The following is a 25,552-nucleotide window of genomic DNA, read 5'->3' on the forward strand; positions in this document are numbered from 1 at the left end:
TGGGTAGTGGCCCTTCCCTTAATGCATAACATTATACATATCCACAAAGAGATGTGTTTTGCATTATGGGAGATACTGAGATAGGAGTGTTGATAGCTTGCTCCACCTTTGCAAGGAGTTGCCCAGTGTTGTACCACTTTACCCCAGTCCTGAAGATACTTTCAGGTGTGCAAACTTTGTTTGCTCACACTTGAATAAAGGATTAACCTAATTTTATCATATTCAGATGTAGTCTATTACTCTTATACAGTTCCATTTGTCCCATACATTCACAAATTGCATTCTTTCTCTTCACACATGTCCACTAACGTTCCATTCAAGATCTTTGCTCTCAACTCATCATTGTTATACAACACACAAACTGCTTCCTATAACATTATCTTTCACTCTTCCCAATCTCCTGATATCTATTATCACATTCTCTCTAAGTCTCCAAATCATTCGTTGCAACAACTGCTAATGTCTTCGCAAGCTTACTTTTCATATCCAGGGTGCCTCAATCATCTTGTACTTGTGCACCCTCTCATCCACCATACCTTTTATAATACCTGCTCTTGAGTAATTTTGCCACTTCTTTTCCTCCACGATCTTTCATTTTAATCTTTTGCACTCTTTTATTAGTATCTACCATATGTTCTGATCTCATTTTTCATGCACTCATCTCATGAGACCAGTGTATGCATTGGTCTTTGTTACCAATGCCATTTTTAGCAAAGTTTGAAAAGAGGTAATCATCTACCATGACACACAGTGAATGACCAGAGAGAAAACTGGTTACTCAGTTATCGAGAGTAGCAAGTTGGCCAAAGGATGCAGATATTTTAAGTTTATCAAGGAAAATTCTCTAATTAAGTTTATGTTGTCAGCCTAGCAAGTAAAACATAAAAACATAATCTCCAATAACCAAATTTAACCAAAAGACATTTTATATCATTGTCATTTGATTTATATATACTTTTAACAGGTGTCCCAGATAAAAGTCTCACAAAATTAAGATCTGGTAATTAGTACCAATCAACAACATTCTATCATGATTGGTCAGATATATCGGATTGTTCAATATACAGGACACTAGCAATATGGATGATGAGCAAAAGGAATTTGTTAACATTAGATTTGGATTGTAACAATCTTCAGACTGTGAATTTTGAATGCTTCAATATGACCGCTTTTTAACCTATCAACTAACTTCTGCAAACCACAAACTCTCAATCTATCCTTATAGGCTAATCCACAGATCCTCATTTCTGGACCAGCTATGTTACTTCCTCTTCCCCAAAAAACTCAGTGACCAGATTTGTGCACATCAATTCAGATGTTGCCATTCAAAGCCTTATAAAAAGACATAACATATTTTTCTCTGATTGCCAGTGTGCTCTTTAATAACAAAGTAATCCTAGGAGCTATTCTGGCTAGAGCATGTTCTCTGAAATTCAATGCTATACACACTATCTTCAAGTCTCCATCTTATTAACTGCCTGGAGTCTAGTTCCATCAATGTATTATGCAGCTTCTCATCTTTTCATCCCAAAGTACATAACCTTACATTTCTGCAAATTAAACTAGCACTCATTATCCCATGCCCATACTGTTGGTCTATTTAAATCATTCTGTAGAATCTCCACTTTGCCTCGATTAATTATTACTCTACTAAAATTTTGCATCATCAGCAAACAACTAAGTACTTCCCTTCAAATCATTTTCCATATGATTAATGTGTAGATTAAAGAGTAAAAAATTGAGTCTAGTCGTGTGGTGCAATGCCTTCATTACCCCATCCAATTTCTTTTGTTTTCATAGTAGAAATTTTAGCAAACCCTTATCATTAACAAGGGTGTTTTGGGAAGCTTCTATGTAGTGCAATGTGTCTTTTTAAGTCAGCAGTTGAAAAATCTGCAATTCAAAACACATGCTAAGATGTCTTACTTTTATAGGGTAAGTAAAAAATTTTATCTTAAACAATGATATCCAAATATCTAGCCTTTTCATACTTCCATTTAATACATGAAAATTATCATTTCAGCCTTTAAAAGTACAAGGCACATCCAGAAAGTAAGGTCTGTTCAGAATTTACAGCCAAATAAGATATGGGAGGGGGTCATGTATGCATGGTAGCATAGAGTGACTTAGTAGCTAGCTGTTGACCATTTTACTTTTGTTGCCTTCTATAAATAATTTATAATAAGTGCTGTGATAAAAAAATCCCACCAGTGGCGAGGTTCATGGTGTGATACCATTTTTGTTAGCGAAAACAATAGTACTACAGAAATTCATCAACAATTGTGTAAGGTTTATGGGCCTAACATAATGACTGACAATAAAGTTGGGCAATGGTATTGTTTGTTTAAAGAAGGGCACAACAATGTTCATGATGAAAAGCACAGTTACCTGCCAAGTTTAGTGACAGATGATTTGATGGAAAGAGCGAACATGAAAATTTGTGAGAATTGGCATTTCACAATTATGGAACTTTCATATGAATTCTCAGAAGTTTCATGCTCAGTCATTCATGAAATTGTGACAGAAAAAATCTGGGGTATAAGAAATTATGTGCCAGATGCACATTGGTCACCAAAAATGCTGACCAATGTGCATAAACAGCAAAGAGTAGAATCAGCTCAAAATTTTTGGAGCATTTCAAAAGTGGAGGAAAACTTTTTTCTTGTATCATGACTGGTGATGAAATGTGGATTTTGTACATAAACATCAAGTCAAAACAACAATCAATGCAGTGACCCCATTCATTATCTCCAAAAGTCAAAACAATTCAAACGGGCACACTGTTGGTCAAAAAAATAATGGCCACTGTCTTCTGGGACTGAAAAGGGGTCTTGCTTGTTGATTTTCTTCAGCGAGGAACTACAATTAATGCTGATGCATATTGTGAAATGCTGAAGAAACTAAGACAAGCAATTCAGAACAAAAGATAAGGAATGGTGTCAATCAGGGATTGTGTTTCTGAATGAACAAGTTAGTGCTGCAGCTCGAACTGCCCAACAAATTTAGAAGTTTGGATGGGAACTTTTATATGTTTTGTATATAAATGATATAGGAAATAAGCTGAAAGGAAATATTCAGTTGTTTGGTGATGATGTGAAATTAGGTACAGTAATAGTTAATCAAGGTGATGTGAAGAGCTTGCAGGATGATTTAAATAGGCTGTCCGTATGGACAGAAGTTAATTGGTGTCAGTTTAATGTCGAGAAATGTAAAGTCATTTATTTTAGGATAAATAGATTACAAGCTGTGCATCACATTGATGGCACTGTACTCCAGGAAACAGATGAAGCTAGAGATTTAGGCATGGTGATAGATAGAGAGTTAAACTTTAGAGGATATATTGCTAAGGTAGTCCATAAAATTACTTGGTTATTGAAAAACACATTAACGAGTAGAGATAAGGAAGCTATTCTTCTTTATAAGGCTTTGATACACCAACATCTGAATTACTGTGCTCAAGTCTGGTCCCCTGGGTTTCTTGGTGATGAGGAAGCAGTGGAGAGGATTCAGAGGCGAGTGACCAAGATGGTGAGTGGCCTGTAGAATGTTCCCTATGAGGATAGATTGAAGGTGTGTGGAGTGCAAAAGTTGGCTGATAGGAGAAAAAGAGGGAATATGATAGAAACATTTCAGTTGCTTCAAGAGTTTTATAGGATAGATGCAGGGAAAATGTTTCAGCACTTGGCTAGAGGGACCAGAATAAGGGGTCACCCACAGAAGATGAATAAAGGTGTGGTTAGTGGGGGTAAAGATTAGTTTTTTTTTGCTGGGAGAGTTGTGAATGAGTGGAATGGGTTGTCAGAGTCAGTTGTGAGTGCTCTGTCTGTTAATGGGTTCAAGGAGAGGTATGATAGATTGTGTGGATAGATTGGGTCTCCTGCGATGAGTCTTCGAACTCCATGGAGGTGTCCATATAATAATAATAATAAACTTTTTGACCACCATCCCACAGCCCTGACCTCACAGTGACTACCTTCTGTTCCTGCATATGAAGTAATGGCTCCAATTTCAGCACTTTGAAAAATGGGACTGAAGAACAGCATGACTCAGTTGAACTTGCTGGGAGCAGACTTAGCAATTGGAAAAGGAGGAACTTGTTTACATTTAATTTAAAAGACTATATTATATTCCTTGGGAAACACATCAGGGGGGAAAACTGTTCCACAATACAGCAATAGCAGGGATGAAAAGAAACTTGTTCTGTGAGTTTCAAGGTGCACTAGTTCAACCAACTCTCAAAAATGGGCTCTTTACATAAAAAAACTGTACTTCTCACTCCCCTACTCACACCCTCAGCCTCTCGTTCTACCTTTGTCTCCTTTTACTCTATGAAAAATTTCCTCCACATTAATCTGGTAACAACCCTTCAATTTATATGTCTTAATCATATCCCCTCCTATTCACAAGGCTGGTTTTTAAGGGCAGCTGCAGATCCTTAAAAAAATATAAAATATAATTTTTTTTTTTTGGTATTTGAAACTGTGTGTGCATGTGTGGTCATTATTACAGATATATTTTTTAGATTCTTCTAGCAGATGTTAACTGATCTTCCAGTCTGTCCACAGTGGACCAATAAGCAGGAAAACCGAACCCTATACACATCAGGAAATGAGAAAGGAAGAAAGAATTGATATTTAGGGGAATAGATAAGGGCACAAGTTTCAATCCCAGCATGAAATTGGCTAATATATTCTTATATCAAAGTTTGACTCCCCCCCCCCCAAAAAAAGCATAATATTAAAACTTTCATGTAGCTATAAATCTATTCTAATGAAGCATCTTTCACAGATGAACTTAATCACATATATATATCCCACCTTCTTATCTAATGGTTAAAATTCTAACAGAATTAACAAAATAGTTGATCATTTCTCCAATCCTTGACCCTCTCCTCTACAGAGAGATTATAGTAATGTGATTTCTATTCCCAATGTATAGTGTATATCAGAAAAAAAGGCCAGAAATTTGAAACTAGTTGCTCTTATCTGCTCCCATAAAGGCCAATTCCTTCCTCTCTCAATTCCTGGTGTATATAGAGTTCTTTGTTTTGCTGCAAGTCGATCTACTAGTGGCAAATTCGAAGATCAGACAATATCATCTTGAAACAATACAAAAAATATATCCGTAATCATCACTATGGGCAGTCGGGTCTAGAGGACCATACCTTGATCACAACACAGGAAAAAAAAAAAAACACTATGCTCTATTGGCAGCTAGTTCATAAGTGAGATTTTTTTTTATTTTTGTTTAATATTTTTTAAAAAATTTTTTTGTTCAGGGATCTGCAGCTGCCCTTGAAAAGCAACCTAATTTAAATATACATGGATGAGTTAGACTTCCCAAATTATGGAAAACAGTAATTCTTAGACATCCTGAGTTACAATCTAAGCTTCTCACTAGTGCCCACAGAGGATGATCTTCCAAGCTAGGACTGTAATCTACAGATCTCTAAAATTCACTGAACTTTCCATAAAGGTTTCAGTTACTGATGCAAAATATTGAAAGCATTAAACTATTATTAAATACATTCCTTGTGCTGGTTTCATCTATTAAACATTCAACATAAGATTTAAGAGTTATTTGAAGATACATCTTCCTGGTGATTGGTTATCATGTATGCTCACTAATGCCAGGAGAACTATGAATCAAGATTATTAATTTTTAGCAATGGTAAATGAATTTGGGGCTAAAACTTACTGACAATAGTGAGACTTGGATATCCTGTACCCATCATATTGTTATAAAATGTAATGAATGTAGTGTATTCAGGGAGTGCAAGCTGGATAGCAAGAATAGGGATATATTGTTAATGATAACAATGGTAGTATGAGTAACACAGGCAATGGATTTAAAGCTGTTTGGTGTGTGTGTGTGTGTGTGGTAGAGGTTAATGGGACAAAATACCTAATTGGATGCAGCTTCCAGACTAGAAAGCATGTAAGGGATAGATAATGTACAGAGTTACAGTTTAGGAGTTGCATTGCAAACACAAGTAAGTCAGTGTATCAGATAACAGCATCGTTAAAGAGAACACTAAATAGTAGGAATAAGGAATAATAATAAATTTAGTTTAATCCTTTATCCAAGTGTGAGCAAACAAAGTTTGCGCCTGAAAGTATCTTCAGGATTGGGGTACAACACCGGGCAACTCGTTGCAAAGGTGCAGCAAGTTAACATCACCCCTATCTCAGTATCTCCCATAATGCAAAACACATCTCTTTGCAGATATGTATAATGTTGTGCATTAAGGGAAGGGCCACTACCCAGACTAATATCAACCTAGTATAATAGGGTGTATATACAATGCGGTTTTGATATAATGCAATCTACAAATTGTAGTAACCCTTGTTCAACGCGGTTTTGAAAAAAACACTGTCTACAAATTGTAATAATCCTTTTTTTTTTTTTTTTTTTTTTTTTTTTTTTTTTTTTTTTTTTTTTACCATGCGACTTAAAAATCAAATTTATTTATTTTTTTGTTAAATTTGCGTCTCCCGCATGTAGTTATAAGTAGCAAATTTATATTAGGGGAAAATACTCTTTAGCAGGCATGTACGTCAACTGTTTACCATATAAAGTGTTTATTGTTGAAAATTGTCTTCGTTTTCTGCAAGGAAAGCACATTAAAAATCATAAGTGTGTTAATCTCAAGCTGAGCACTTTATTTTCTGGTGAGTTACATACAATATGTAATGCTTTTTTATGTAAACATTTTATTTTTATAGTAATGGCCACTAAGAGGGCTTTTGCGATATGGTTGAAAATGAAATTAGTGAACTAATTGATGGGGAAATAGATTTAAATGAGGAGGAATCAGTACAATTAATAGATGACGTCAAACCAAATGGCGGGGAAAGTTCTGCCGAAGATTCTGATGAATCCGTTAAAGAATTCAGTTTAAAGAAATTAACAGAAGGATTGGACTTGGCAAGAAAGTTAGGAAGTTATTTTACAGATAATGATTTCTCAATGGAGAGCTCTGGAAAATTCATGAGACAATTGGATATTTGTTTAGCTCTATATTATGAACTTAATAAAAAAATTGCAGCATAGTGGTAAGCAAGGCCTTATTACTGACATATTGATATTTAAACCAGCCAAAGTATGCAATGAGAATTATACATATGATGTCCAAGAGATTTCAAGTGATGACGATGTCTGGCCACTTGTAAATAAAGAACATCTACGGAATGCTCGTTTTGAAGACAGTGATGACAATTAAATTATGCACTTTATTTTATTTTGCCTAAAGCATTTTATGCATTATAAGCAATGAAGTTTATGTGCAATTTGTATTTTTATAAGTTTACACTATGCATTTTGTTTCATAGTTTATAAGTTTTCTTAACTTACCTGAATTCAATAAAAATATTTTTTGTTGGATATGTCATTGTTTATATAATTAAAATAAAAAAAAAGATTTCGGAACATAACCCTACTTTTTCTGTCTCGCATAACACAATTTACATAACAGCATTTCTATTGAACCTAACATCCGTGTTATAAGAGGGCTACCTGTATTTAAAAAAAAAAAAGTATACAAACCTCATCAGCAGCAATAGCTCTAGCAAATTGATCACAGTCTAAGTGTAAGTAGATATCTGTTAACTGATCCAGTAGCCTCTTAGGTTCCCAACCATATTTATCTGGATTCTTTACCTTCAGATTCTTACATTTAGGACCACAGAGTTGTTGAAGGTTAAAATTTAACATAGCCGCTAATCTGTCTGCCAGTTCCTAAAAGAGATGTTAATTGCATTTATTATTTTGTATTACAAATTACTACACATTTAACTTATGCACTGATAGTGATATATAAGAGTAAGGTCAAGAGATATTAAGTCATATATCAACACACACACACACACACACACACACACACACACACACACACACACACACACACACACACACACACACACACACACACACACACACACAGAGAGAGAGAGAGACCTAATAGTAAATATGATCCTCAGAAACAGCACTAACATTGTCACCTTGGTTGAACTGTAATGGATTCCCCCCCACCACCACACACACACATGACAACAATTTCCTTCAAAAGAAGATCATTTCAGTTGAGATATTGTGACAGCAGACTAATGAAGTGTGTAAAATTACCCTTCTTCATGTCACGAAGAAGAGTGACCCAACATCTCAACTTTTCAGGGATACAACTCTACAATGGCTATTCTGCAGACTGACCCTAGATTAGTACACTGGACATAATCTAATGCTAATATTTTAGGAAGCTTCCAGGTTGGCTAGCGAATAATCATACTGCTATTATTCTAGTTATAGTAGCAGCAGGATCTGTGGAAGCTAGTGAGGCCGGATTTGTAGAGCAGTTTGGAAAAATTCTCCACGTATATTGCTTAATAAAGAATAAGTAGTATATATTTAATGCTTTTCCAATTTCGACTTAGCAATGCATGAAAAATAAAGTCAAGCAAAGAGAAACAGATTACATGTATAATAAAAAAATAAATCTTCCAAAACTATCCAGATTCACTTCACAAAGTTGTCATCATAATTACAATCTTAATGATGTCTATTTCCAAACTGCAAAATCTCATTTTCCTAAAAGAAACTCAAATTTCACCTTCTATGAGCAAAAACACATCTCAGTTTTAGAAGTTATATGCACATTTTAACCTGATGTATGATGCCTGAATTTATAACCTTGGAATCACCTCTTTTGGATCTTCTTTAGCTAAAAAATCCCTGTCTATTCTATCAGATGCATTTGCTGTCTATCAATCTCCTAATTCCACAAAGTTGTCATCATAATTATAATCTTAATGATGTAATTACAATCTTAATATTCTGAACTTTAATGTTGGAGGTTTAATGGAATATTTACAACACTAGGAGAGGATTAAAAACTAATTTTAATGCTTCCAATATTTCATCTCAGCCACTGAGACATCAGGGATTACAAATAACTCTTCTAACACACACACAAAGATAACACAATACTAAATGAAACATGTGAATGATTCTAAAGTCCCATCTAGGCAGTGAGACATTTATAGGCATTTGTAGGCAAGCCTAGGATGTAAAGTGGGATATCTGACAATTATTGTTTCCCAAATTTTGGAAAGTTTTATGCAACCATATTTAAGTTAGGTTGATTTCTGAGTGCCTAGCAAACTCTCTTATCCCCCTCACTTGACTTACCACAACCTATATGAAAAAAACTCTACCCATTTTAAAATCTTCATTGAAAATCTAACTTTAAACAATACAGATATATTGGTAAGCTTTGACATCACCTCACTGTTTACCAATATTTCCTGAAATGACACTTTAACACTCTTAAAAATGTTTTTCCTTCTGATATCTAAGATCTCTTTTCCTTGCCATCAATTCTGGTTATTTTTCTTGGAAGAACAAAATTTACATACAAATAGAGGGAAACACTATGCCCCCCCCTGCCAATTTTTACATAGAAAATTTTGAAAAACAAGCAATAGACCCAGCCCCTCTCAAACCTATCTGGCTAAGTAAATGATGTGTTAACCTATCTGGCTAAGTAAATGATGGGCCGCATAGCCCAGCCACATTACACTCTTTCTCAGTTACCTCAATAGTCTACATCCAAGATTCCAGTTTACGATGGAAAAGGAAAATAACATTAGTTTACCCTTCCTAGACACCTTAGTAACATGCCTTCCTAATGGTAACTTTTCCTTCACTGTATATAGAAAACCTACTCACACAGGCAGATAGATATATTCACAATCTTTCCTACCACCACCCCTCTCAACAATATGGCATTATTAAAACTCTAGGCAACAGAGCTTAATTTTGTTCCAGTGGAACATCCCTTTCATTGCTTAAAGTCCTAAAGTATGTTAGGTACTAAGTAGGCTGAATATGTGCCATCCAAATTCTTGGAATTTTTATGCCACCATTATTATTGTTGAGATTAGGGTTGTTAATCAGAATTTCACAGGCTTCTTTAAATTTTCTTCCATACCAGGTTTTTGTATGATGTAAAGAGCAGGTACTTTTCCAATCAATTTGGTGTAGGGTGTTGAGCACGTGATCTGAGAGGCCTGCTTCACCAAAATTGTTATATTTAATGTGTCTTTTGTGTTCTTTTTGGTGGCATAAAAACTCCAAGAATTTGGATGGCACATATTCAATATACGTTAGGACTTTAAGCAATTTTTAGCTTTTACTGGAAACTATTCCATTCCATATTCCATACTTCTGGTTGAAATTTATATGTATAATCACAGGTTTTTTTTTAATTTTTATTTTTTTATTAATATATATATATATATATGTTAAAGATACCAAGCTATTTTAAACCTGGTTTTACTCCATTTCCCAAGTAAGCAAACAGACAAGTTTGCGCCTGCACATATTGCAAGTCTTGCTGATCCAGACCGGTTTCGACCTTTATTGAGGTCTCATCAGTGGGAGCCAGGCTAGAAATACCAAGATTTTAGTAATACAGAGCTTATAAGTATTTTACCAGAACAAGTTACCATATAGGAGATGGGCTGTGCATTAAGGGTAAATATTAAGAATAGTGATCAGAGCTTATTCTACCTTTACCATGAGATGCCTTGACTTGCACTACTTTGAGGGTCAGCTAGACTTGCAATACATGCAGATGCAAATTTGACTTGTTTGTCTGTTTGCTTACTTGGGAAATGTAATAAAACCAAGTTTAAAATAGCTTGGTATCTTTAACATTTATTATACCCAAGGTAAAATACTTTCTACATTTATATTTCATCTGGAGATTTTTATTTAATAAGGTTAAAACACCTTATGGTAACTTGTTCTGGTAAAATACTTATAAGCTCTGTATTACTAAATTCTTGGTATTTCTAGCCTGGCTCCAACTGATGAGACCTCAATAAAGGTCGAAACCAGTCTGGGTAGTGGCCCTTGCCTTTAATACATAGCATCATACATCTCCTAAAGGAAATGGGCTGTGCATTAAGGGTAAATATTAAGAATAGTGATCAGAGCTTAATCTACCTTTACCATGAGTTGCCTTGACTTGCAATACGTGCAGGCGCAAACTTGACTTGTTTGTCTGTTTGCTTACTTGGGAAATGGAGTAAAGCCAGGTTTAAAATAGCTTGGTATCTTTTAACATTTATTATACCCAAGGTAAAATACTTTCTACATATATATATATATATATATATATATATATATATATATATAAAAAAACATGTTGCTCTCCAGTCCAATTTAATTTTGTAACCAAAGATAATAATAATAGGACTCTAGCTTTGATGTAGTAAAGATGTTTATTTTTCCACCAGAGGTCAGGCCAATAATTGTTGTAACAGTTGGTCAGTAACTTTAGCAAACCATATAGATTGTAGTGCAGCTTGTTTTTTTATTTTTTCATTTTTGCATTAAAAGTAAATCTAGATGTACTCATGGATAATAGGATCTCAAATGAAATATTATTCCATCATAAGGATGTGAGGGGTATAGTGTGTTCAGGAATGACAAGGAGAATAAAATGGGGGGACGAGTACTATTGATGATAGCTGATGAGCTGCAGCCAAGGAGAATAAAAGTTGAATTGCAGGATAGAGAAAAGAGCACATTTGAGGCCATTTGGTGTGAGATTGAGGCTAGTAGAACAAAATATACAATTGGGTGCTGCTATAGACCTGATGGAAAAGATGGTGGAGATAGTATGCATAAGCAAATAGAAGAAATGAGTGGAAGGAGGGTAATTATTATGAAAGATTTCAACTATGGTAGCATTGATTGGGGGGGAGGAGAGGACACATGGGAGGAAGGAATTGGGTTTTATGCGATTATTAAGGAATAACTATCTGCGACAGCATGTAATGGAAAATACTAAGGGGGTCAGAGAGTGCTTGACCTAGTAATTGCATCTGAGTGGCTGTAATGAATATGACTACATTGCCACCAATTGGTGAGAGTGATCATAGGGACTTGACTTGGGAGGTGGCTAAAGGTGTGGAATTTACAATTAAGAAAGGGTACATATAGAATTATCAGGCTGCTGGTAAGTATGACAAGCTCAGGAGTTTGGTTGGTTCAGTACCACGGCATGTAAAACTGCAAGGGCTGGATGTTGATAGTGCATGGGAGGTGGTTAAGAAGTTTTTGCAGGAGGCAATGGCTGACTGTATACCTAGAGTCCGAATAATAAATCAAGTAGGGATTAAATGGATGAATAACACCATTAAGCTTGAACTGAAAAAAAAAAAAAAAACAACTGTGGAGGGAATTTAAGTAGAAAGGTGACCTGCAGGCACATGAACGGTATAAAGCCCAGGTCAGAAGGGTAACAAGTGTGGTAAAAAAGCAAAAGCGGATTATGAAAGAACATTAGCCATGCAGGCTAAAAAGAAACCCAAACAGTTTTTTCGATATGTTGCAAGTAAAAGAAAAAATGTATACGGAAGATTGATTTTAAAAATGCCGATGGTAGGGAGGTGACTGAATCAGTTAATGTAGTAGAATTACTGAGTGAGCAGTTTGCAAGAGTATATCATTATGTGGTGACATTGCAAAAATGGAAGAACAAATAACTTATACAGGAATTGCGGTGAATGAGGTACAGGTGAATAGTCTATTAGAAAACCTCAATGTCAACTTATCTGCGGGATTGGATGGTATACCAGCTCATGTCATACGAGAAGCGACTAAAGAATTGTCAGTGCCTTTGACCATTTTGTTTAATTTGAGTCTCAGGTCTGGGTTAGTCCCAAGGGGGTGGAAAGAGGGGAAAATAGTTCCACTGCATAAAGGAGGTACCAAAACCTCCTTTATGCAGTGGAATTTTTGCTGTTGAAAATTACCTGCTGATCAGCATATCAGGAATTGTTGTCAAGGTCTTGGAGAAAATAGTGAAGAGGAAAATACAAGATTGGATAGATGAAAATGAGATACTTTATGGGGGACAGCATGGTTTTGTGAAGGGTAGATCATGCCTCAGTAACTTGCTCATGTTCTATAACACAGTGACGGCTGAACTGGATAAGGGTAACGGGTTTACAGTGATTCTACTGGACCTTGCTAAAGCCTTTGATAGGATACCACATGGAATTCTAATAGTAAACTGCAGCATATGAGAATGGATATAGGGTTAGTGAGATGGATAAGAGGGTGGTTGATGGAGAGATATCAGAGAGTGGTTGATGGAGAGATATCAGAGAGTGGTTTATTCAGGAGTAGAGTCCAACAGACGGCCTGTGACTAGTGGTGTGCCACAGGGTTCTGTTCTTGGACCGCTACTGTTTAATTTGCACATTAATGATATAGGAAAGGATCAGAGAGGAACTGTGCATCTGTTTGCGGATAATGCAAAGTTAGGTAGAGCAATAGTGAATGCTCAGTATGTCAAAATTTTGCAGGATGATTTGGATAGTTTGGAAAACTGGGCTAAAGAGAATGGATGTCGATTTAATTTGGAAAAATGTAAGGTTTTGCATTTTGGGGTGAAAAGATTAGCAGCAGTATATCACACTGGTGGAACTGTACTCCAGGAGATTGACGAGGCCAGGGATTTGGGAGTGTTGGTGGATATGGAGTTGAAGTTTAGGGGACACATTGCAAAAGTAGCAAAATCAGCTCATCAAATCACTTTAAAGAGCAGAGACAAACAGGTTATTGTTTCTCTGTATCGAGCCTTGATAAGACCCCATCTAGACTACTGTGCCCAGGTATGGGCACCAGGGTTTCTTCTCAATGGGGAGGAGGTGGAGAGAATCCAGAGACGAGTGACCAAGATAATAGCAGGACTATGGAATGAACCTTATGAGAACAGGTTGAAGATTTGTGGGCTGCAGAAATTGGTTGATAGGTGGAAAAGGGGTGATATGATTGAGACATTCAAATTACTGAAGGGTTTCTATAAGATTAATTCAGAAGATATTTTTACTTGGAGAGTGGTAAATGAGTGGAATGGGCTGCCAGAGTCTGTTGTGGGTGCCATGACTGTAAATGAGTTCAAGGAGAAGTAAGATAGATATACTGTGTGAGTGTTGAATAGTTGTTCTTGACATGATGTGTGCCTCCCTCGATGAGTCTAAGGACTCCTTGGAGCTGCCCGTAATAATAATAATAAGGATTTAGTTCAAAATGGATTGTATCATTGGCTTTTACTACTGCTAATACCATTATAACAAACTACTGAAAAACTCTTCCCCAAAATTTCATGTGTACAATGCTATTCTAAAGAAATTTAGAATAGCATTGTACACATAACATTGTACAATATAACAACTATTCTGTTAGTCCTTTCCTTGCAGCACTTAAGCCTTAACACATGCATTCTGAACTTTCTGATTTCCTTTCATTATATACATGTCTACTTTCTACAATTCAACTTTCCTGAAAGTGAAATTGTCTTCACTTTGTTCAGGTGTCTCCAGAGACCTGAACATAATACTTAAATGTTTAATTTAAATGTTTACATAATCCTTTCTGGATTATGTAAACATTTAATTTAAAAAATGATAAAATACATATAAAAATAAAAAAAATAAAAACCTTGGCCTACTCATGGTTTATAACATTTTTGTGAATAGGAACCACATAAAAAATTATTACAACTTGCTTTCATCAAAATCTCCATCTTTTTCTATTTATAATAAAGCATGAAAGAACGGCAAATAAACCATATCCAAAACTGTTTTTAAAATGGCTAAGTGTAGGAAACTTGTATCTTGCTCTACAAAACTTAAATACAGATCTGTATTATATTATATATTCCCATGATTTCTCAACTGTTTGTCTTAAAGTGAAGAGTGGGACATTACTGTGAGAGGAGAGAGTGGGACATTACTGTGAGAGTACCATCCCAATCATCTGGAATTCGACCATCTGTCCAGGTCTTCTGAATTACATAGTGTAGCCACTGTAAATCTTTTATGCCTCCATATTTGAACATTGCTGGTTGAATATCATCTACTCCAGCTGCCCTTCCACATTTCAGTTTCACTTCCACCAATTTATATCTCATACTTTTACTCCACAAAGACGTTCAGTTTCTGCTGCTGGAATTTTTCACAAATATTTCAATGGGTAATTGTTCAAAGTTAACATCAGTAATGTCCCACTCTCCCCTAAATCTGTTAAAATACAAGCTACAGCTATTTAACTCCACACTCAGAGGAGAAAAATTTCTGTATTTTGAAGATTTGCAGATAGACTTTCTGTCTATCTGCAAACCATAGGAAAGAGCCTCTTGTGTATGAGATTTATCATAAAAAAAAATACTATTTTCAGTAAAATTAAAACAAACTTAAATTGGGAAAAGGAAAGGAGTTAAGATTATCAGAATGCAAAATATTGATGTTTAGTGCAGCAGCAAATACAGTAATTTATCAATAACATAAACAATCAAACAACTGTTATTTCATTAATAAGAATCATATCTGTAAAGCTTTGGGTGTTTCTTAGTGGAAAAACTATTCCTTCATTAAGATAAATTTACTGATATCATTTCAATTAAGCACACCTCTCATTTCATTATCAACTGGAATAAATCTGATGAGAAAATTCTTTTCTTCCAAATTACTGCCACTAAATCATGAGTAGTCAAAAATTATGCTCACTGTGTTAAAATAACCATTTAAAGCTGTTGTTAAATAACACGAATATTTAAAATGATCAAAATGCTAAAAACAATGTTATGTGCATTTTAGTAGTATTAATTTAAAAAAAGAATGATCAAAGAACATTATATAGAATTTTGGACATAACTTACTGGCCTCAAAAATGGTTCTTTGATTTCAGCAGTTAAATAGTGCAACATATCTACAGTTTCTCTTGCCAGTGTTAGATAGGAACGGCACTGACGTTCATCTGTGGCTAACTGCCTCTGGTGAGTTTGTTGAGTATCCTACAAAAAAATTTTATGCTGTTTATATTCAACAATGAAATATTTTATATTTTGTGTGATAAAATAAGTTGCAGTGTTAAAAGCAAGTTTTTATATTTAATAATTCTGCAAGGAAACAATAACCAAGTAAATTAACTATGATTATTAGCCTTAAATACCATATTCTTCAGACCATAAGACACACCTTTTTATATAGAAAAATCGACTTAAAATTGGGGTGCGTCTTATGGTCCAAGGGTAACATTAAAATATGAATCTTTACACTGTACTGAAGCTGTTAGTGAAGTTCAATTACTGGCACCATATGTTAATAAAATTAGTAGGTACGCCACTGAAGGTAGGTACCTAAGTTATCTCACTGCATGTGGGTGAATCACTGATTTAGAGCATCAATAGTCATTAGTGTGTAAACATATGCCTTTCGTACGGTTCATTTGAATTATTTTTTATAAGTCATTAAAATTTTTATCTTAAAATTAGAAAAAATGAGTGTAAAACAAAAAAGACTTTCATATAACATGGGTTATAAATTAAATGTGATAAATTATGCAAAACAATATGAAACAGAGCAGCAGAAAGACATTTTGGTCCACCACCAACAGAAAAAATGGTTCATGAGTGAAGAAAACATGAGGAACAATTAAAACTGCTATGTAAACACAAGAAAACATTCCATTCACACCTAGAAAAAATGGCCAGAATTAGAAGTACAAATGAAAAATTGGGTAACAAATCATCAAAACATGGGAATATCTGTTTCTACGAAAATGATAATTTTTGAAGTGAAACGATGGACAACTGCTAATGGAATTTTAGATTTTACCAGATCACCATCTTGGTGCTTTTAATTTATGAAAAGACACGGGTTATGCATGCATACAAAAACCACTCTAGCCCAAAAAATGCCAGCTGACTATGAAGCTAAAATTATAGAATTCCATAGATTCGTCATATCAGCGAGAAGGAAATTTAACTTTGAGCTTAATCAAATTGCGAACATGGATGAAGTGCCTCTAACTTTTGATGTTCCTTCAAATCAGACAGTAGATTCAAAAGGCACCAAATCAATAGTGATCAAAACAACAGGTCACGAAAAAACTCACTACACTGTAGTTTTAGCTTGTTGCATGGAGACGGAACAAAACTACTCCCCCATGTTAATCCTCAAGAGAAAAACGTTACCGAGAGATGAAATTCCTCATGGCATTATTATCCATGTTCAAGATAAAGGCTGGATGGACGAAACAGGAATGAAATTATGGATACAAAAGATATGGGCAAAACATCCAGGTGTGTTGTTTATAAAGTACCTACCTGCGATGTTAGTGTAGGATCAATTCAGAGCGCATAAAACAGAATCAACCAAGAAGCTTCTAAAAGAAATGAATACAGAATTAGCTGTCATTCCTGGATGCCTTACAAGTCAATTACAACCCTTGGATGGATCTATTAATAAACCATTCAAAAATTTTATGCGGGAAGAGTGGAACAAATGGATGGAAAAGCCAAATCACGATGTTACAGCAACAGGACGTATGAAATGGCCAACAATTTCAGAAGTATGTACCTGGGTGAAAAATTCATGGGAAGCTGTGTAAGAAGAGACGATTATAAAGTCATTTAAGAAATGCGGGATAAGTAATGCGATGGATGATACCGAAGATGATGCAGTTTTTAAAGGGAGTGACAACAATAGTTCAGACGCAAGTAATATGAACGGTGACATTAACGAGAGTGAAGATGAACTGAATATTGCTAATACAAATGATTGTAACAATAAATAAAAAATAAGTAAGAATTTGTAAATATCTTTATATGATAAAATATTTTTTCTAAAAATTGTCTCAAATTTGGGGTGCATCTTATCATCCAAAAAATACAGTAATTATTATTATTAGGACTCCTCCAGGAAATTTAAAGACTTCATGAGGGAAGGACCTCCTAGGTCAAACAATGCAGAAACACGTCATATCTTTTTCTCTCCTCCCCCTCCTCTAGAAAAACACATTCACCAAAGATGCATGTGCAACATTCAATGAGTGATAGCCCATTTCCCTCAAGCATCCTAACCACAAGGATTCCACAAGCATCCTAACCATAACTTCCAGGTGGCACAATGCTAAAACACTTATATATCTCTTCTTGAACATATTCACCAATACACTCAAAACATCTAATGAATGGTAGCCATAGCGCAGCACACAACATATGAAAAGAACTCAGATCTCACAAGCATCATAACAACACTCTTATTCAATATCTAGGGATGACCGCTTTTTCTACCATGCATACCATGAGCTGCAAAATCTCACCTGTATCCAGGCCCTGCTGGTGGCATGTGCAAAGTGTGCAATATACACAGGCGCCACAGAAGAAAAGGTGCCTAAAAGATGTCAAAAAATACGAGAAGAGTTTAAACGAACAACGAATGGTACATATAATTATGAATGTACGTCATCTTCTGTTCGGGCCCCCTTCAGATCTTCCCGGAAACGAACAAATAAATTCTGAAATTGTATCCTGGACCCGATTATATCACTGTAATTTTTGATTAAAATTTACGAAAATATACCTAAAATAATTCTTTATTTTTTGATGTATCATAAATCAACTTATGATTAATTGTTGAGTTCCGTGTAAGGGCCATATTCTAATTTTAATCGGATCGGATGCATGTGGTCCTGCCCTAAAAGTCAGCTTACTACTGATAACTCATTCTTCTCGACATATGAGCCTGTTATATTAGCGGGCTGTTAGGGTGGCGTCAGCGACACAAAATAATCAGCAACCTTGAAGAACTCTTTGCAAATTCACTGATTGCATTGAGAATACTATTGACTTTGCCCATTTCAGTTGCTAAGGGAGAGAGAACATTTTCTAAATTACAATTACTAAAGAACTACCTGCAATCAGTCATGAGTCAAGAAAAACTAATGATTTGGCACTAATTTCAATAGAAAATAATATTGCTCAGTCTATCAACATTGATGTACTGTGACAGGATTTCACTAAAATGAAAGTCAGACGAGTCCCTTTTAGCAAAATTAATGTAAAGAATATTTGAATAAATCTCTTAACTTTATATTACTATTTTATATTATTTTGAAAATTTATATAACTCGAAAAAATTTGTATAAGCAGGACTAATCCGCAGGTAACATTATACTGTAAAGTGGTTTTCATTTGTTTTTCATTTCCTGTTCATTTTATTCACACTTTATTCAAAAAAAAACTTTTTTGGAAAGGCGCCGAACATTAATTGCACACACAAGTAAAATACTATGTGCCGGTCCTGTCTGTATCTGTAAGCTTCCTTTATCAATGTGAATGTTCTTATATCTCCTCCGCCTGTTTTTCAAATTTTGTTGAAGATCACACCCGTCTATCTGTCATTGCATACACAGTTCTACAGGTCAGTTTTCATCTTGGTTACCCACTGTCTCCTCATCTCAACAAAAACACACATGACCATACTTCAGCACAGTGGTTTAGACATGTTCTTATTAAAGTCTGTATAGTTGGAGAATAATGTTCTTATTTCTAGAAGTTAGTGGTCTCTTCAACACTGCAGTTATCTCATTATCTCAAGTGCACCACATCATATATATATATATATAGCTTGAAAAGGTAGCCAGAGTGCCGAAGCAAAAGTTCAAAATAGTAAAGTTCGTCAACTTTCACTACAGCAAAATACCATTAGGCAGAATTTGCTATGCAAACTAGCAAAAAATAAATTTAGAGCATCAATAGTCATTAGTGTGTAAACTTATGTGCTTTTGTACGGTTCATTTGAATTATTTTTTATAAGTCGTTAAAATTTTTATCTTAAAATTAGAAAAAATGAGTATAAAACAAAAAAGACTTTCATATAACGTGAGTTATAAATTAAATGTGATAAATTATGCAAAACAATATGGAAACAGAGCAGCAGAAAGACATTTTGGTCCACCACCAACAGAAAAAATGGTTCGTGAGTGAAGAAAACATGAGGAACAATTAAAACAAATCCCAAAGATCCCTAGCAATAGTGTCAATCATCATCAACTTACTGATAAGTACCCTCAAGGTTCAGGATGGTATAACAGTACCACACAATTAAGTTTATATCATTACTTATCTCATATCAACTATTTCCCTCCAAATTAGCCTATTACTTGTCAGAAGTCTAGTATTGTCATATTTCATATTTTCAGTCTTCTAGGATTAAATTAAAGGGAACAAAAGAAATTAAAGGGAACTAATGGCTTTATTATGCTATACAGTGGCGTTAATTGATACAATAATGGAAAAATAGAATACGAAAGTACAATTTTGTAAATGATCAAATTATAACAGTTAAAATTAAAAACAAATAGAAGCTACTTAAATATTATAGGAGTATATGCCCCTGAAGAAGACAGGAAAGAGGATTCTGAACAGTTTTATGAAAAACTACAAAATCAGTTAAATAAATGTAATAAAAATGACTATATATTAATAGTAGGAGATCTCAATGCCAGAGTTGGAAATAATCCAATCCCAAATGTCATAGGAAAATATGGAGAAATTTAAATATGATTTTGTTACTGATGCCATCTGTTCACTCCTCAATTTTTCTCAGCACTCTGATATCTGTGGTCTCTAGTTTTTAATCAAGTGCTTAATTCCTAGCCCAACTCTAAGATTCATAAGTTAAAACTGGTTTGAACACTGTCTTGTATATGCTAATTTAGTGTTTTGGTTAATTTCTCTTTTATTCCATATAAATTTATTCAGCTGCTTCTAACCATCTAGCTTAGCTTACTCTATTGTCCATTTCCATTTAATCTGTCATCTTCACTAAAACTGTGCCTAAATAACTGAAGTTTTTTTGTTTTTTTTTATGTTCCTGCCTGTGTTAATTTATTTTAATAGTATTAATTACAACATAGAACGATAAGAAAATAATTAATATTTATTAACTTATTAGCTGATAGTTCGCTGGTATTATATCCAGCATCTTCAGAGCACAAGAAACAGTTTGTCACAGTACACGAAAAAACGGCAATTTGGTATAACAGTAGGACCAGTTTAAAAAAATTGTAATGGGCAACACAAGGAACTAAAGTCCTAATTTAAACCATCTATTGTTGGATAAGGAAAGAGAAAACAAGTATTAATTAGATCATAAAATGACTGCCTCTCAGATTTCTGGTAAATTTATACAGCCATACTTGTTGAGGTTTGGAGTATGTTTTAAAGCTGCTGTTGATTCCAAAAACAATCATTATGACTTATGACTTCTGTGTAGCATTTTTGTCTTCTTCCATTTGATCCTGTGTGGTCTAAGGGGGTATCCAAGGCATGGTCTGGTAGCCCCAATTTGTCATAACGATAGTGCCAAATGTATTTTTTATGTTCACCAGGGCAGATGTCAACAGGTCTTCCTGTCTGTCCATAGTAAGCCAGGTTACAAGAACAGAGCACTTCATAAACTCTTGGATTTGATAAAGAAGAGAATTTGTCCTTAGGTGAATGGATGAGAGTTGCCAATTTGACATATGGTTTAAATATGGTGTGTAGATGATATTTGTTAAGGACTCTAGATATCTTTTCAGATGTGCCTGGAATGTATGGGATGGTAACAGTTTTGTTGTAGTCTGGTGTGACAGGCAATGGAGGGGATTCCCGAGGAGCATTTAGTATTTTTTCTATCCTATGGAGATTATAGCCATTGGCTAAGAAAGTATGATACAAGTAAGTGAGTTCAGAGGTAAGAGCATTGTCATTGGAACAGACAGCTCTAGTTCTGTGAGTTAGTGTTTGTGTTTTCTATAAACAGAAAAAAAGATAATGAACCATCAGAAAGATATGTGATTAGCTAGGAAGGGCAAACAGTCACAACATTCACACCATCATCATCAGACTAAATCTTACCTGGAATACAAAGTAAAGAAATTCCTCTGTAATTTTCACATTCAGTTTTGATTCCCTTTTTACAGGTATACTATGTGAGCTCCAGTCCAATCATTTGGAATTTGACCCTCTGACCTGGCCTTCTGAATTATTATTATTATTATTATTACGTGACACCTCCAAGGAGTCCAAGGACTCATTGTGGGAGATCACACTACTCTACTTCGCTAAACACATCTCATCCTCTCCACTACTACTCAACTCTTCTAAGATGACACCACAACCATCAACACCATCCATTGTCCCTAATCACCTACAACAGTACTTTTTGTCTGTAAATTGCATGTCTACTGAAGGCCGATTTGTCTGTACATGGGATGAAAAACCCGAGTTTCCGGGAGAGAAAACCCTACTACCACTGTATGAGATTGGCTAACTCACCTTCAACTGAAAAAGCCCATATAAGGATTCCCCTCGTCACGACGAGAATCGAACCTGGGTCTTTTCCAATCGATAGACGCAATGTTCTCTCTTCTTCCATTTCTGGCTTACGATAGCTTTTTCTACCTCAACTAATGTTCTCCTGTTTGCATTCTGCTGGAATATTTTCTACTACTCTTCTGCGGTTGTTTCATTTAGCATTCTTTCAAAGTAATTACTCCAGGCATCTAGAATACTCCTTGTCTTTAATTTTTTTTTATTTTTTTATCTTACCTTTATCATCTGTGATTCCTTTTGAAGTACTTTCTTTTTTTCCATTTCTAAGCTTTTTCAATAGCCTGTAGAACCTTCCTGATATTTATCTTCTATATTTTTACCAGTTTTACCATTACTTTCATTTAGCTACTTTTACAGATAGCTCACTTACATTTTTCTCTGTATTCTTTTAGGCCATCTGCTGACTTATTTACTAGGAACTTTCAGCATGCATTCTTCTTTTCTGATAGTATCATTAAAATCACCATAGTGAGAGTTCAGTGTATATGATATTATTAAGCATTTTCTTTAAAATGTATGAATGATTACAAACTGTGCTGAGTGAAGATTCACAGATCGACCGTCTAAAAAAAAGTGAAGTTTTATATTTCATATTACATGTATAAACAAAATCCAAGGAGGCATAGGGCTAGTCACCTTATCCTCGGGACAGGTACGACTTAGAAGGGCTTAAGATAGCTCTGTAAAGGCCAGAAAGCCTAACACATTGAAGGGAGAAGAAGAACAAAATCTAATGAATAACATACATACTAACCACAATATCTGCCATATCTTTCCTTAAACTTGATCACCAACAGACATTCCAATTATCTCTGGCAATATCTTGCACTCATTCACTACTCTCAGTGAAAAATCTAGTCCTTGTGACTAAGCTTTAAAGTTCTTCCACAACTTCTAGGTTTGACATATTGTTCTCTACCATCCAGTTATGTATTGAAAAATTTCTATAGCAGCTATTCTATAAAATACTTTTATCATATCCCTCTTCTTTTCATCTTTTCATCATATCCCTCTTCTATTGACCAAACTTTGCAAAATTATATAAATCAAGTGGATATTAGATCCAACATTATTTCAAAGCTGAATACAAAAACTATAAAAGTTTCGTACAAAATTTAACCAAAGCTTACAGGAATACACTCGTCAACATTTAAGAGTTGCCCTAGCCGGACCTTATAGGGGGAGATCACCAAAATGAAGCATTTTGGCTCTTTATTTTAGTAAATACTTTACGCACCAACTGAGAGTTTGCTTATGAAAAATACACCTCTCCAACACTTCGAATTCCTTAGTATTTTGTAGAGTTTTTGCTCTCTTAAGGTTTCTGCCTGGTCTGTCTCTGATGAAAACCAACCAGTTCAAAAGAGCTGTCAGGCAAGTGAAACCTTATCAAAATGGACCAACAGGAGGCAAATATATGGACGCTTGGGCAAAGCGATCATTTCTTCTATAAGGTCCAGCTAGGGTAACTCGTAAATTCCAGCTAGGGCAACTCGTAAATGCCAGCTAGGGCAACTCGTAAATGCCAGCAAGTGTATTCCCATAAGCTCTCAGGTCAAATTTCGTACAAAACTTTTATAGTTTCTGTATTCAGCTTTGAAATAATGTTGGATTTAATATCTACTTGATTTATACAAAAATCTTTATATTCAGGTTCTGCATTTACATTCTCTAAGGAATTTCATATAACAGAAAATGAAACAAACTTTTCATTGCATAAGATTCTGTGGAGTGAAAAGATGCTAGGAATGTTTTTTCAGTATTATTCTGCAATTAAAATAATCCATGCTCTCTCTCATCTCTGTGGAGAACAGATTACAGATTTTTCTCATCATCATCATCAACATCAAATTCCTGCCATGTACCCTCAAGGGGGTGTACAGGATATGATAGTAATACATGAAAAAAACTACACCATTACTAACTTCCTATCTTCAATTTTCCTCCAAATCAGTCTGTTACTTGTCAAGACTCCAACATTATCAGATCTTATATTTCTGTTGTCTAAGGCACTTTGTACAGTATCAATCCACCTATATCTTGGTCTTCCTCTGGGTCGTTTTGCTGCCAACCTGGCAGAGAACACTTGTTTTGCTAATCTTTCTTCGCCCATTCTGTTTAAGTGACCATACCACCTGAGATTAGCTCTGCTAACACATTCCTGGATGCTGACAATGTCAAGTTCTTTCCTAATATCCTCGTTTTTTAATATGATATTGCCACTGATGCCATCTATTCACGCCTCTAATCTTTCTCAGGACTCTCATATCTGCGGTCTCTAGTCTTTGGTCAAGTGTTTTACTTCTGACCGAGCTCTCAGATCCATAAGTTAAAACTGGTTTGAACACTGTCTTGTACACAGCTAAATTAGCTGTGTACAAGAACTGTGTACAAGCTAATTTAGTGTTGCGACTAATTTCTCCCTTATTCCATATGAATTTATTCAATTGACTTCCTACCATACCAGCTTTGTTGATTCTGTTGTCTATTTCCATATTTAATTTACCATCTTCAGTAAAAATCGTGCCTAAGTAGCTGAAATGTTTCACTTGTTTCACAGGTTCTCCATTCACAACACGGTTGACATTTTCAATGATTCTGCCTATTTTTATTGTCTTTGTCTTTTTTATTGCTGACCTTCATACCATATCTATTACAACAGCTATTCAATTTAGTCAGAGAATCTTGCAGACTTGTAGCAGATTTATTTAGTATAACATCATCAGCATAAAGCAAAGAGCTGACATTAACATCTCCAATTTTGATATCATGTTTAATACCACTTTCCTTCATAATGTGATCCATACAGATAATGAATAACAGAGTGGATAATGTACATCATTGTCTCACACCAGATTTAACATTAAACCATCTTCCTGTACTTCCTTCAATTCTAACTGCTGACTTACAACTCAAATAAAGACTAAGTATTGCTTGATATAATGCCCCATTGACGACATATAACTGCAGCGTATTGAATAGCTTCTCTCTTGGTACCTTGTCAAATGCCTTTTTCAAATCGACAAAACTTAAATACAGATCTTTGTTATATTCCCATGCTTTCTCCACTATTTGTCGTAAAGTGAAGATCTGATCCTGACAGCCTCTATTTGGCCTGAATCCAGCTTGTTCTTCACCAAACTTTTCTTCCACAATTCTTCTCAACCGTTTCTCAAGTATACTTGCATAGATCTTGCCAGGAACACTCAGTAGGGAAATACCACTGTAATTCTCACATTCAGTTTTATTTCCCTTTTTATATATTGGTACTATGAGAGCTCTACTCCAATCGTCTGGAATTCGTTCCTCTGT

At 35.0% G+C, this 25,552-nt stretch overlaps 1 protein-coding gene across 1 annotated transcript in view; it reads right to left on the minus strand.

The window, feature by feature from the left end:
• The window catches only part of Ube4B (Ubiquitination factor E4B), a 418,857-nt gene that overhangs the window by 23,603 nt on the left and 369,702 nt on the right, over window positions 1-25,552 (minus strand). Inside the window, exons 22-23 of the mRNA XM_090393738.1 lie at window positions 15,734-15,868; window positions 7,546-7,737 (exon numbers count right to left, since the gene is read on the minus strand). Coding sequence (XP_090249864.1) covers window positions 7,546-7,737; window positions 15,734-15,868 — 327 coding nt within the window. The remainder of the gene's footprint in view (window positions 1-7,545; window positions 7,738-15,733; window positions 15,869-25,552) is intronic.

The sequence above is a fragment of the Typopeltis vanoorti genome, chromosome 1 (genome assembly GCF_054136105.1).
Source record: "Typopeltis vanoorti isolate ZY-2024b chromosome 1, IOZ_Tvanoo_1.0, whole genome shotgun sequence".
Classification (NCBI taxonomy): Eukaryota; Metazoa; Arthropoda; class Arachnida; order Uropygi; family Thelyphonidae; genus Typopeltis; species Typopeltis vanoorti.